Source organism: Vitis riparia, chromosome 9, assembly GCF_004353265.1.
Source record: "Vitis riparia cultivar Riparia Gloire de Montpellier isolate 1030 chromosome 9, EGFV_Vit.rip_1.0, whole genome shotgun sequence".
NCBI classification, from domain to species: domain Eukaryota; kingdom Viridiplantae; phylum Streptophyta; class Magnoliopsida; order Vitales; family Vitaceae; genus Vitis; species Vitis riparia.
The window spans coordinates 12820904-12836060 of NC_048439.1; the positions used below are offsets into that span (position 1 = coordinate 12820904).

At 35.0% G+C, this 15157-nt stretch overlaps 1 protein-coding gene across 1 annotated transcript; it reads right to left on the reverse strand.

Annotated features, from left to right (window-relative positions):
• Nucleotides 1-10470: 10470 nt before the first annotated feature.
• Nucleotides 10471-13164, reverse strand: LOC117921829 (probable disease resistance protein At1g61300). Its single transcript, XM_034839786.1, has one exon. The coding sequence runs from the start codon at nt 13162-13164 to the stop codon at nt 10471-10473; it is 2694 nt and encodes an 897-aa protein (XP_034695677.1).
• Nucleotides 13165-15157: the final 1993 nt, after the last annotated feature.

Here is a 15157-nt window from a genome sequence, read left to right on the forward strand (position 1 = left end):
CAATCTAACGATGAGGGAGAGCTTTATATAATCCATGGAAAAGAAAATGGAAGCTCATTTAAATGAAGAATTCAAGCTTTGGAGCTTCGTAGTTTTTTGCCAAAGCCAATAAAAAATGCAAGGAGGAAAAAGAGAGAAATCTAACATGAAGAATTCAAGAGGACAGAAAGTGTTGGACACATTTCAAGTACTTCCTGGAGTCCATTTCATTCATACTATATCTCGTTTCAAATCTCGGGAAGTTAGGAGTCTAATGCTTCAAACAGTGCACGAATTGGAGTTGAAACGAAGAAGTTATGGTCGTTTGAAGACAACCGCATCAAGTTGTGTGAAAATTTTGCAGCTGCGAAATGAGCTGCGAAACCCACCTTTGGCACACGAGTGCCATTTCGCAGCCCATGCCTCCATCTTTGCAGCTGCAAACCACATTGCGAAATCACCTCCAAGCTGCAAATGAAGTTTTCAATCATCTCCAAGTTGCGGAATCATCTCCAAGTTGTGAAATCACCTCCAAGTTGCAAAACCAAAGTTCAAACTTGCAAAATGGATAATTCAACATGTGAATCACCTTGCGAAATCCACCTGTGTAAACTCAGATATTTGAAACCGACTTAGTTAGATTTTTTTCTCAAGATATTTTCTCCTTGTAATCAATCAAAGATATTATTAGGATATTTCTTAGAAAATATCTTCTCTATATATATCTTTGAACCAATGTAAAGAAAGGATGGAATATATCATATATCAGATATGTAATCGACGATAGTAAGAAATATATTTTACAAAGCACTTGCTATGTTTTTCCTTCATATTTTTGTTTTCTCGTTATTTCTATTTCTAGCAAATCAAACTCTAAGGATGTTTCCTCAGAGGATGAGTGGCTAAGCTCTTTGTCTCTTGGAGTGAAGAAAGCCGGGTAAGTTTCCGAATGCATAAATCGGAAGTTTTGTTGTTTCAATTTTTAATGAAGAGAAAGTGTGACCCGTTAATGGTTTCTATGTTTTTAGTTAACTTAAAACGCCTTTAAATCACCTGGGCCAACACTTGGTAAGGCAAGTGATCTCCATCCATTGAGATGCACTAGTTTATCTCTTATGAGCCTTTGGGAGGTGGTTTAAAGGTAGGATTTTCTAGAATAGCCAACACTTGGTAAGCTTTCGGAATCCAAGGAGACATCCATTAGTTATCTCTTGCCAGCTTTTGACGGGTAATCTAAGGTTAAGGATCATCTTGAATGACCAATACTAGGTAAGAGGTATGAACCATTGTAAGATGCATCAGTGAGAGGGATTTAGTGTTTGAACCCATTAAGGGGAAGCATCTGTACCACACCGGTTCGGGAAATAACTATATGTTAAATCCCTAATGCGAGGAAAAAAAACAAGTGACTGAAACTCTCTTTTTATATTAGGAACCTGAGCCTAATGATCTGAAACTCCAAGAAACACTTTTCTTTGTAGTTAAAATCAGTTACTATTTTTTGTTAGCTTAAAACCAATCCTTTTTCAAACATCTTTATGTTTTCTTTTAAAGCTAACCTTGAAATGAAAAGGTACCAATTCAGCTTTGAATTAATATCAATTGTGAAGTGAAAACTCATCCCAGTGAACGATCCTAGAGCCACTATGCTATGCTAGCTGAGGCTATCCTAGTACATGGTGTAATAGGTTATAAATTGTGTTGATTACTCCTGTTTGAGGACCGAGATCAAGGTACACCAACTGATTGAGCACCAATCAACAGGACATACACCAGCTGGGCACGAGAATCAAATGGCCCCTTGCCGAGGACCATTGAGAGGACATGAATCAGCTGATACACCAATTGGGAACGAATCAGCAAGCAACAATGAGAGCTATGTAGTTTCTAGGCGTCGGAAAGTCCTCACAAAAGAATCCTTGTACATCTTCATATAGTCCCCTTGGCACACAAAGCGGGATTTGAAGGGCACCGCTTCAGTAAAACTCTGAAATGGGGACCATGGGCCACTGTGTGGAGTCCATATTCATGCAGTGGTAGTGATCAAACCTCTCATCTGAGCTATCAACCTTTTCCAGCCATGGTGGCGTCCGTCGGAGTGCCTCACGTCACCGTCTTCAAGGGTCCCAAGACTCAGATTCAGATTCATATTTTCAAAGCATTCAAGCCTTGGACTATTCTTCTTGTAACCGCTCCATGCTCACAGCCATGCTCGTGCCACGATTACAAGGTTGCTTTGAGATCAACAAGCAGAACGACATGAAATAGATGATTTGATGAAGCACGTTCAAAATAAACTACTTAAGAAAAGTAGTAAGGAACAGGACCGAGTCAATTCTATAGTTCAGTCTATGAGGGATGAACTGGAGAACGAGATAAAGTTGAGGAAACACTCAGAAAGCCTGCATCGCAAGTTAGCTCGCAAACTTTCTGAGGTAAAATCTTCTTTTTCTAATGCTATGAAAGAGTTGGAAAAGGAGAGCAAATCACGGGAGCTGTTAGAAGACCTCTGTGATGAGTTTGCTAAGGGAATAAGAGATTACCAACAAGAAGTGCATGCCCTAAAACAAAAATCTGACAGTGACTGGGCTGGCAGGGCTGATCACGATCTTTTGATTCTCCATCTTTTTGAATCATGGCTTGATGAACGGATGCAGACAAAGCTAGTAGAAACTCAACTGGGTTCTGTAGAAAATAACCCAATACTGGACAAGTTAAGCTTTGAGATAGAGACATTCCTTCAAACTAAACAAATGCATACTTCTAAGACTAATAGCAATATGTTGCTAAGAGAACCAATGAAGGAGAGATATCTACGCTGGAATTCTCTAGAATCCATTCCTCTACATGATGCTGTGAGTGCACCTCAAGATGCAGGTGATGAAGAAGCTCCTGCCAAAAGTGATACAAATTGTTTCGAGCTAAACAAGCCAACCACCAGCAACTTCAAACCACATGGAGATTTTCGTCAATGGCAAAAGACTATGATGGAGTCCTTCCAGGTTTGGATGCCCTTTTCAAATGAAATAAAGCAAGAGATGCCATGCCGCATTCTTGACGTCAAATTCATAGTTACATGCTGATAGTTTGGATGATAGCATGAGGGGCACAACTGCAATAATAGTATTGGTTCGTGGTTGGACTATATATGTTGCTAACTCAGGGGATTCCAGAGCTGTTATAATAGAAAGAAAAGGAAAAGAAATTATGGCTGTTGATTCATCAATTGATCAAACACCATTTCGGGCTTATGAATTTGAAAGAGTTAAGCTTTGTGGAGCGAGGGTCCTCACTATGGATCAAATAAAAGGATTGAGGAACCCAATTGTGCAGTGTTGGGACACTGAAAGGGAGGATGGTGGCGATCCTCCTAGACTACGGTATCCAATGGGATGTATCTGTGGCACCTTTAGGACCCATTCTCTCTTTCTATCATGGCATGCATGGCCACCTTTGGTGGGCCACTCCTGAAACCCACGTGTCTCACCTTCATATTCCCATGTATTATTTTCAAAAATAGATTCTCTAAAAAAATCTTTTTTTCAAATGTTTTTAATTCTTCAAATTTTCTTTCTTTATCTTAAATAAATCCATTTTTTTATAAATCAATTCTTATTATTTTTCACTTGTCATGCATCTTTTACTTTATTTTTATTGTCATTTTTTATTTATTTATTTATTTATTTATTTATTATTATTATTATTATTATTACTATTATTATTATTATTATTATTTTCTTTTTCTTTCTTCATTTCTTGACTTTAAATATTTAAAAAAAAAAAAAAAAAATTGGTTGCTGTATTTATTTTCAGCAAACATTTTTTATAAATCCTCCTTGATTTTTAATATTTTCTTAATTTTTTACATTTTTATATAAGCATGAATTTAATTTCGTAATTCTGAATAATGGAGTTATTGAAATTGATTCATGCAAAAATAAAATGGGCTTTGGTGGGGGCTCGACATATGGGATTTTATGATTGATTGATTGATTGATCGATTTGATTGTCATACATGATTGATTTATTATGTTCCATGATATGCACATAATCATTCTATGTTTATTCACTGACCTTAGCTTCCTATGAAATAAATCAGGTGGTCATCACTTAGGTACGTTCTTTGCTTCTCATATTCGTTCGGTTATTTTGTTGTGATTTTCATTCGATATTCACCAATTTACTAATCAATTGTCATGCTTGCCTCATTTTATTAGTAGAGACCCGACTTTAGAGATTTAGAGGGGTGCTACGATTTTTTTTACCATACCTTCCCGATAAATAACCTGACCCCCGAACCCGATCCGATTTTTCATAAGCCACCTTTTCCAAAATAAGGAGTCACACTTAGGGTTTTCTTTCTTATTTTGTTTACCCTTTAAAAATAAAACAAAAATAATTGGCGACTCCAAGTCATTTTCTTAATCAATAAAAATCATTTTTCAAATAAAAATCGAGCTCGCCATCAAGTGGAAAATGCATGAGCCGAAATACAGGGTCCACAGTTCAAAAGATGGAGTTACAAACTTTAAGAATGATTATATTCTCTAGAGTTTTTGGGAGTTCACAAAATTTCAATAGAACAAACTATTTTATATTAGAAAAACCTTAACAAACAATTATAAAGAGTTTCTTAATTTTAAAACATTTCAAAATTGAAATTTTTGAGTTAGAAAAAAAGCAGGAAACTAATTTGAAAGTCCCAACATTTAAATGTCTACAAGGATGTTTGAATGTTCGTCTTGATCCAAATATTTTATTTTGTATTTTTTTCATCCTTATTGATTCATGCCCAATTGGTGTCTCAGCTAATTCGTGTCCAGTTGGTGCTCCTTGATTGAGGGAGTAATCAACAAAATTTATAACCTATTACACCATGAACTAGGGTAGCAAAGACAAAGCTACTATAGCATAGTAGCTCTAGGATCGTTCATTGGGATGGGTTTTCACTTTGCAAATGATATTAATTCAAAGCTGAATTGGTGCCTTTTCATTTCAAGGTTAGCTTTAAAAGAAAACATAATCTTTGGTGGAAAAAGGTTTGGTTTTAAACTAACCAAAAATAGTAACTGATTTTACTTACAAAGAAAAGTGTTTCTTGGAGTTTCAGATCACTAGGCTCAGATTCCTCATACAAAAAGGGAGTTCCGGTCACTTGCTTCTTTTCCTCGCATTAGAGAATTAACATATAGTTCCTTCTCCAACCGGTGTTGTACAGATGCTTCCCATTAATGGGTTCAAACACTAAATCCCTCTCACTGATGCATCTTGCAATGGCTCATACCCCTCACCTAGCACTTGCCATTCAAGGTGATCTTTAACCTTGGATTACCCGTCAAAAGCTCGTAAGAGATAACTAATGGATGTCTCCTTGGAGTCCAAAAGCTTACAAAGTGTTGGCAATTCTAGAAAATCCTACCTTTAAGTCACCTCCCAGAGGCTCGCAAGGGGTAAACTAGTGAATCTCCATGGACGGAGATCACTTGCCTTACCAAGTGTTGGCCCAGGTGATTTAAAGGCGTTTTAAGTTAACTAAAAAGATTAAAACCATTAACGGGTCACTCTTTCTCTTCATTAAAAACTAAAACAACAAAACTTCCAATTTATGCATGAGGGAACTTACCCGACTTTCTTCACTCCAAGAGATGAAGAGCCTGGCCTCTCATCCTCTGAGGAAAAATCCTCAGAGTTTGATTGGCTAGAAAGAAAAAGAACGAGAAAACAAAAATATTAAGGAAAAACAGAGCAAGTGCTCTGTTCGTTGATTTTATATATGATATCTATATATGATGGATCTCCTGGAAAAAGCTCCCCGAGAGTCCCTTTTTTAGTGTTTACAAGAGAGTTTATATAGGAAGGTAATTTACCATTCCTTGGATACTTCCTAGCTAAGGAATTACATGAGTGGCTGAATACAAGGAGAAAATGGAAATTTAGACACAAAAATATCAGAAGAAAAGATCTAAAAGAGTCGGTGCACAAATATCTCAGTTCGCACGTTGAGCTCCAAGTTCGCAAGTTGCAAAATCACTTTCACAAGTTGGGCTTCTCTGTGACTGTGCGGCTGTATTCCATTTCCATTTCGCAAGGTAGGCTTTAATTTCGCATGTTGGAGTTCCAAATTCGTAAGATGCGAATTTGTCCTTCAACTAGATGCAGTTGTCTTGAGAAGGCCATATCTTCCTCATTTCAGATCCAATTCATACACCATTTGAAGCGTTGGATTCTTGACTTCCTAAGCTTTGAAATGGTATATAGAATGTAGAAAATTAACTTCGGGAAGTACTTCAAAAGTGTGAAGGAAGACTGCAGTTGCTGTCCTCTATTTTCTTAACTCTGTTTTCCTCTGTTTTTCCTCTTTGCTTCTCTCCTTTACTTGGCTTGTCTTAATGATCCAAAAAGCTGTCAAAACACTTAAAATAGCCACAAATATGATTAGAAGTCATTGCTAGGTCCTTAACATGCCAATTGGAATAAAAATGGAGAACTACTACACAAAAGTGCTTAAAACATAATGAATTAAAGGCACAAAATAGCACTTTTTGGGTAGTAATCACTTATCCTATACAACAAGGCTTAGGCAAATTAGGAAAATCAATTCATAATGGAGGCCCAATATTAAGCCCAAAAATTTTAACCAATTTTAATTCTTTTAATTCGTATTCAAACATTAATTGTGTTATCATAATGTGTAATAACACATGACAAAAGATACTATAAAAAACAGTTCTTTTATTTTATATTTAAACATTAATTGTGTTTTATAAAAGATTCTGATAGAAATGTTACTAACAAAAGCTTAAACCCTAGACCCTCTAAGATCCAACTAGATCCATCTTCCTTTTTAAATCATTCCTCTACTTGCTTAATTTTTTTAGTATACTTGATATGCTCATAAGTGGGTTAAGAAAAAGATAAGAAAATTAAAAGATATAAAGAAACTTGCTAACACTTGAGAATACAACTAAAAAATTGATAAGATATAAAGTTCACGTCTTATTCCATTGAGATAAACACTTAAATACCCATAATTCTAACATTAAGTTCCTTACAAATAAGGAACAATCTAGCAAAGAAATAAAGGCAATGACTTACACATTCTCACCTTTAATAACAAAAATAACATCTTCAAAACAAAAGAACCATTCAAACAGAACAAGAAAGACTTGGTCTTTTTGCATATAACTTGACTTCCACATGTACGACTTAGCAAGCACATGCAACAGTACTTCTCAAATCTTATTGGTTTTCTTCAAGCTTATATAATTTTCTTGGACAATAGTGTAGTAACGATAGTGTCCAATGATGTCGTTAGTTGAGATTGGGTCTAAGCATGCATTTTCTATTAGTATGTGAGAGATTCCAAGGATGATAGGAAGAAGAATGAAAAATTTAAAGGAAAGTTAACTACTAATCAAACCTATGTTATGTTGAGCACAAAGAAAAACAAACATATATTTCATGGTTGCCTAGAAAGAAGTATAGCGATTAGTTCTCAAAGCCTTCATTTATTGATATTGCTACCCATTATGATTGGTTGTTGTTGTTGTTGTTTTTTGCTCTTTTTTTCCTTTCTTTTTTAGCCACCCCCCTCCTTTTTTTTTATGACTCAAACTTATATGCTATTTGGATAGTAATAGCAAAAAGTCTGACCTTGTGGTTTCTTTAATTGACAATATTGAAACATCTTCGATGTACAAGCTAATACCAACAAAATTTTTCTAAGGACATTTATACTTGTCAAAGATATCAAAATAATTTTTCAAAGGATATTTATACTTGTCAATGATGATAAAATATGAACAAAATGATCTTATCATCAAACTTTAGTAGAGAATTTCTCTTTTAAGTTTTTTTTTTTTTTCTTGAAACAAGTTAATGTCAATGTTTTTAGTACCGGACCAGATATTGAATTGGAAAAGTTATCGATACACGGTTCACTGGTCGAACCGGTGGTCGAACCAATGGTGTCATAAATATATAATTTATATTTTATTTAAATTAAAAATAATTTTAAATACATATAATTAAAAATTAATAATATTTGTAATATTATTTATTCATTTTTATATAGATGTATTAACATTTCTAATTTATTAAACAAAATATATATAATATTTAAATATGAAAAGAAAATGGTAAAAATCATATTTAAATATTAAACATATTGAAAAAAAAAATTGTATTATGTAATTTTCTATATATATATATATATATTTGTATTTATATTTATAGTTATAATTATTTTTTAAAATAACCTATATAGTTTTTCCTTGTTAAATTTCAGTGAAAGGATGGTTGCAGCAAAGTGGATAATATTGTATTGGGAATCTTGAGGTCTATGGTTCAAGCTCTCCTTCTTGCAACAAAAAAAGTTAAGGTTTTCCTTAAATTTCTTCACATTGATCCCACATCGGGAGTGAAAGGAAGCATGAATAGATTTATAAAACTCTTTCCATCTCTTACAAATTAATTGGCTGTTAGGCTAGGCCATAGGGCTCATTGCATAATTTTTTAGGCTATTTTGCTAAGAAGACTCCATCATAGGAGTAGACACTAGGCCAAGGGAAATGTGGGCCGTTTTGCCAAAAAGAAAAAGAGGTGGTGGAGACCTATGCAGTTCTGTCCAGGTCACCGGTTTGAGGCCGGTCTACTTAGTAGATGGTCCAAAGAGGGGAAACAAGCCAAAATGCCCTCTGAGTGGCGACTGGACCGGAACGGACCGGTCCGGATTTAAAACATTGGTTAATGTTATTAATTAAATAATTCCTTAAACATGTTAGTTTTCCTAATTCAATAATAAACTTTTCTTATGGATTTATTTTTCCTTGGTTTTTGTAATATGTTTGCATTATTAAGGTTTTGTTTGGATACTCTACTCGATTTTTTTTTTCAAAAATAGAAAGTAGCATAATTTCTATATAAAAATTAGAGAATCTTGTACAAAAAGTACATACTTTGTGTCCTTTTGAATATATTTTGTGTTTTCTATTTTTTAAAATAAAAAATAATAGTCTTTTATATAAAATATAAAAACTTTAAAGACTTGCATTAAGATTGTAATGGTCTTTTAAAATTGATTTTAAAAATTAAGATATTAAAATATCTTTATTACCTCAAATTTAAAAAAAAAAATTAAAATAATTTTTAAAGGGATAAGGTAAGTTTTATATGAGAGTTTTCGTTTTTTTATGTAGAAGTTTCTATTTTGAAAACAAAAACTAGAAAGTATATCCAAAGGTTCAGGTTGTATGTTTAAAAATTTTAAATTTGAGAAATTAAAGCTTTTTAATATCTTAGTTTTTTCAAATATTTTTTTAAAAATTATTAGCTTTTTAAATCTTACTTTATTAAAATTAAAAATAATTTTAAATACATATAATTAAAAATTAATAATATTTGTAATATTATTTATTCATTTTTAAATAAATTTATTAACATTTTTTATTTATTAAACAAAATATATGCAATATTTAAATATGAAAAGAAAATGGTAAAAATTGTATTTAAATATTAAACATATTGAAAATGAAAAAAAAGAATTGTATTCTGTAATTATATATATATATATTTAAATATTTTTATATTATTTTTTAAAATAAGCTATATAGCTTTTCCTTGTTAAATTTCAATGTAAGCATGGTTGTAGCAGAGTGGATAATATTGTATTGGGAACCTTGAGGTCTATGGTTCAAGCTTTTCTGAGTTTTTTAAATTTCTTCACGTTGATCCCACATTGGAAGTGAGAGGAAGCATAAATAATTTATAAATCTCTTCCCATCCTTGCAAGTTAATTGGCCATAGGGCTCATTGCCAAGAAGACTCAATCATACGAGTAGACACTAGGCCAAGGGAAATGTGGGCTGTTTTGCCAAAAAGAAAAAGAGGTGGTGGAGTTCACCCGGCTCCACGTCACTTGTCCAACGTCGATTTAATGGCCATAGGGCTCATTGCATAAGTTTGCATTTTTGAAAAAAGGTAAAAAATAGGAAACATATCCACTTTGACGCTAAATTATACATTTATTTTTTGTTTTTTCCCCTCTAATTTCAATAGCAAAAGTGGAGCGAAATGTAAAGCCAAAAAATCAAAAGCATAACTGAGACTTAAATTGAGTGTAACATTTTTTTGTAATCAACCTAATAATTTTGCAAAGCATAGATTTAATTGAAACCAAAGCATAGGGTCATTTTTTATTTTCTCATCATAATTGGATTTGGAACTTCAAGTAAACATGTCAAAAAAATAAAAATAAATTTCTAGAGAGAAGTATAAGGCAAAACTAGAGATTACCCTTGTACCAAGATTAAGCATGGCAAAAACTTGAAACTATAATCTCAATCAATTCCATAAATATTAATCAGTCAAAAAAAAGAAGTCCTGAAAAAATGGAATTTAAGTCCTGATAATTATAGAATGAATTAAAGAATAATATACATTCCAATCATATTTGGTTGATTTTAATTGGAATCATACCTAAGCCCCTTGTTCTTATATTGCTTTGAAACTGGGAAGGAAAGTAGTTAGAGTAGCTTCATCCTCCCATTCTAACTCATTCCACCACTCTTGCTTTCCTACCATCACAACTCTACCTTGATTGGCACTGTTGGAGTTGAGTGGCAGCTTCTTCAGCTTTGGACACCCAACTACTTCAATTCTGTCAAGGTAAAGAAAGGGCAACGGATTCCGGTACACATTCTTCAGTTGGGGTAAACCATATAACTCCAGTCGTATGAGTTTTGTGAATGGGCTCAGATTTCCTCCATCCTCTGCACCTTTACCTATCACTTCTTCCATTTCATCACATTGTCCTATTGTAAGATATAGGAGGTTTGGGGCAAAAATAAGCCATGTCAAATTCTTCAACATCTTGCATCTATTGATGGCCACTTCGCCAAGGCCATGGAAGCATTCGACTTTCGGGTTGAGACTGCTATACCCCACTGTTTCCTTTCCTTTCCCTGCCCAATCAAACTTAATCTCTCTCAAACTATCCAAATCTTCCATCGTAAGCCCATAGAGACGCTTCATATTTTCGAGAGATGATAGATTGAGTGAGCTCGAACCTTTGAACACCTTGAGGCAGATTCCTAGAGTGTAACTCGGTAACTTTCTGGAACTTAAAAATCTCTTAAACATAGAGGCACTTGCTATGGTGACACTTAAATGCGTCAAGTATTTCAAACTCTCCAATTCCTCTACCAAGGACTCATTACCATATGATTCAACGCCTCCTTCAGCTACTTGATCATAAAGTCCACAATTGTACATGCCAACCGCTTGCAACATTAAAAGACTTGATATTAGTCCTTGTGGAATTGAAGAGACTTTAGATGAACACAATATCAAAATCTTCAATTGTACGAGATTCTTCATCTCAATGGGCAACTTCTTTATCTCTGTACCAGATAAATCAAGATATTGCAATGAAACCAAATTAGAAATATCTGATGGTAACTCAACTATTTTGGTGTTTGATAAGCTCAACACTCTTAGATTCGGCATAAATTGGAAAAAACCATTGCTTATCATCTGCAAATCACTATTCAAATCTAGACGAAGTGTCGAGAGATTGGGACATGTGGGTGATCCTGTTAACTTCTCAATTCGGTTGTCCACCAGTGAAATCCTTTCTGTCGTCGTCCATTTGACAAGGTCAGGTGCTTGGGTCAAACTGGCACTTGTTTGTACCAAAAACTTGCCCTTCATCTCCCCCATTTCACTGGTTATCCACAAGGCCATATCACGTACAACATCATGAAATTTTACAAATCTAGTATTTGAAGGTTCCTCAAGTAGACATGCATGAACGAGAGTACTGATAATATTGAATCCCTGATTTCTGGCTCCATCCGTGTCATCAAATTCATCTAAAAATCCCTCACAAATCCATTGATATATCAAAAGTTCCTTAACTATGAAAAAATCTTCTGAGAATAAAGAACAATATAAGAAGCAAGATTGAACTGTTTTGGAGGGCAAACTATCATAGCTGTATTTCAAAAGTGGGTACACTCGGTGCCCCATACCTGGAAAATTTGAAGCACATGTTTGTAGTACTCTAATTGCATGCTTCCAATCTTGGGGTGTCACTTTAGAAGCCATGGCTCGCCCTACGGTAATTATCGCCAGTGGCAAACCGCAACACTCTTTTGCAACCATTTCAGCCAGCTCAGATATTTCTGGATCAGAATTAAGGGCATCCTTTCCCACATATTTTTTAAACAAATCCCACGAATCCTTCCATGCCAAAGATTTCACTTGGATCTTCTTGTGAGCTCCCATTTGCCCGCACAAGTCCTGAGATCGAGTGGTGAATATCAGCTTGGACTTATTTTGTTGGTCAGGAGGTGGAATTCCCACTTCTAACAGATCCATTTGCTCCCACATGTCATCCAACAACATCACAAACCTCTTTTTGCTCAAGGCTCTCCAGATGTCTTTGGCTTTCTCATGGCGGCTTTTGCTTTTCCATTTATCATCACAGAATCCCACCTTCTCCCAAATCTCGTTTTGAACCCGCCCTAGATTTGGAGTTTTTGAAACCACTACCCAAATTACGACATCAAAATTGTGGGATGTTTTAAGGAAATGATTGTTGATTTGTGTCAAGAGGGTGGTCTTCCCAACGCCCCCCAACCCATATAAGCCGATCATCCCTACATGTTCTTCTTCGAGACTCCTCCAAACTTTATCAAATGTTGATTCCAAGCCCACAGTGGGTCGGCCGGGTATTTCCTCCACAGGAGCTGGAGGTACAATATCAGCCACCACCTCAAAATTACGTCCTTCGCTCATTAGAGTAGCCATATCTTGTAGCTTCCTGGCCACTTTTTTTCCCAACGTGTAGCTGGAGATGCAATGCTTGGGATAGCAACAACCACGTAATCGTTTCTCCTCAACGGTCTCCGCTTCATCTCCAATCAGTTGACCGACTACAGTTTCCATGGCTTCCACCCTAGAAAGCCAGCCTTGTACTTGATCCAGACGCTTCATTTGTTGTCTTTCAGCCACATCCACCTTCCTATTCACATCGTTCTTCAGCTCCCTTAATTTTTGAAGCTCTGTTCTCAAAGTAACCCGATTTTCTGCAAGCTTGCATATGTAATTTGCTCGAGCAGCAGTGCAATCACAACAACCAGCGATGTCCTTGGTAGAGATTGAGACTGAGAACACGTTTCCCATTGATGTATGAAAAACTCCAAGGAGAAGGTAAGAAAGAGGAATGACAAATTCGAAGCAGAAAAGGAATGCCTTTTATTTGCAGATATTGGGAAAGTGATGAGGAGAAACAAAGGAAAAAGGTGATGGGCACCAAGTCGTGGGTGATGGGGCACACATGGTCCCTTGGCAAAGCTAAGTTCTCTGCGGTTTTCTTTCCTTTTTATTTTTTTTTTAGTTTTTTTTATTTTTTATTTTTTGAAAAAAAAAATTATTAAAGTGAATCAGTCAATGGTATATCACCGTGAGTTTTGAAATTTTAAAATTAAAATAAAGGAATTATGTACACATCCATAATCACCTAAAACCTAAAGAAAAAAAAATTGATAAAATGGTAAAATTGAAAATTACTTGACAATGCATTTGATTATTAATAAAATATATTGAGTATCTTTGTTGTTCTAAGCTCGTTGATATGGTATTATAATGCTTACTAATGTGGTATAATAATTTATCAATATTCTGGATCTTATTGAGAATTAATTAATTGAAAATAAATAAAATGATAATTAAGTTATTTTATTAAAAAATAATTTTTATAATTCATTTTTCTAATAATTTAAAGCTTTTATTAATTATCTTTGAATCCAAATAACTTTCTTTCCTTCCTTATTTAGGTTTTGATTTGATAAATATGAATGGATAGTTATACTATATTAACATACTAATGTGGCAGCATAGATGTATTTAATACCTTCTAATAGGTAATACAAGTATTATTTAAGTAGTATATACTTGACCCTGAAGCTAAAATATCTAGATGACTAATTGTAATAAAAGAAGTGAGAAAACTTTTAGAAAATGGTCTCTATTATTAGGTAGACATTGACGATCAAGTTGAAAAGAATACATGAATACATTAAAATCTAAGCCTTTATGTAGACCCCTCTTTTCAAGCCATGAGTTAATGGCTTGCTGTGACTATTCTATTAATATTGTTTTCATGACTTGAAACAAAAGGCACCTCAAGACCACCCGAGAGAGAGTTTTTTTTAGTAGGAGGGGGGGGGGGGACCCCTTTCTAAAAAAAAAGAGAGACCCGCTGCGTGGACACGGCAAAGAGCATGGATGGCCATGTTGGTGGTTGGAGGGGCCATGCTTGCTAAGGGGAGGAACAGTAGAGCAAGTAGTGGCTTGCTAAGGAAGACATAAATGGGGGTGTTGGGAGATATTTAGAGTGGATGAAGAAGCCAGACCGAGAGGGAGAGCTAGATATCTGTGGGAGGGGGCTTGCTGGTGAAAGAACAAGGGAGTAGAGGGGAGAACAAGAAAGAAAAAAATCTGAGGACCCACTCACCCTGACTTCTCTTGGTTCAGGTATGATCCTAATCTATTTTGCTTCCCTCCTGTTTTGAACTGTTTTCCTCTGTTTTTAGTCATTTGCGGATTCCTTTGATATTTGGAGACCACTTGTGCATTTTTGCTTCCTGTTTTGGAATATCCTGAGTGTAGACTCGTCATTGCATTTGATTTTTGAGGATCATGCCCATGTTTTTCTTTTGGTTCTACCTGAATCCCTCCCATCGGCATCTGTGGAATGAGGCAAGACCCAACAGTTTTCTTTTACGTATATATGTATACTCTGTTTTCTTCCTGTATTTTTTCTGTCAAGCCTCATGTTGAGCGCTGCACTTCATGTGGGTCATCTGGGCCGAGGTGCTTCTGGAAAACTCAAGCCTCTTCCATAGATGTAGACTGCTTTGCTTCCTCATTTTGGTTGTATTGGAGAGAAGCATTGGATTAGCAAAAGTGCTATATTGACAGTGGATTATAACAGAAATGTGTTGCAACCTTTGGTCAATGAAATTGTCACATCCATTTTCCCTGAGGAAGGTCCCAATGAGGTCTAGAAGTTCTTTGATGCTTTGCTGCCTTTGTTCATGGAAAATTTATTGTCAGAGGGTTTCAATGCCATCTTGGAGGATTCTTCCAGTCCCGATGAGGTCATACAGAATAT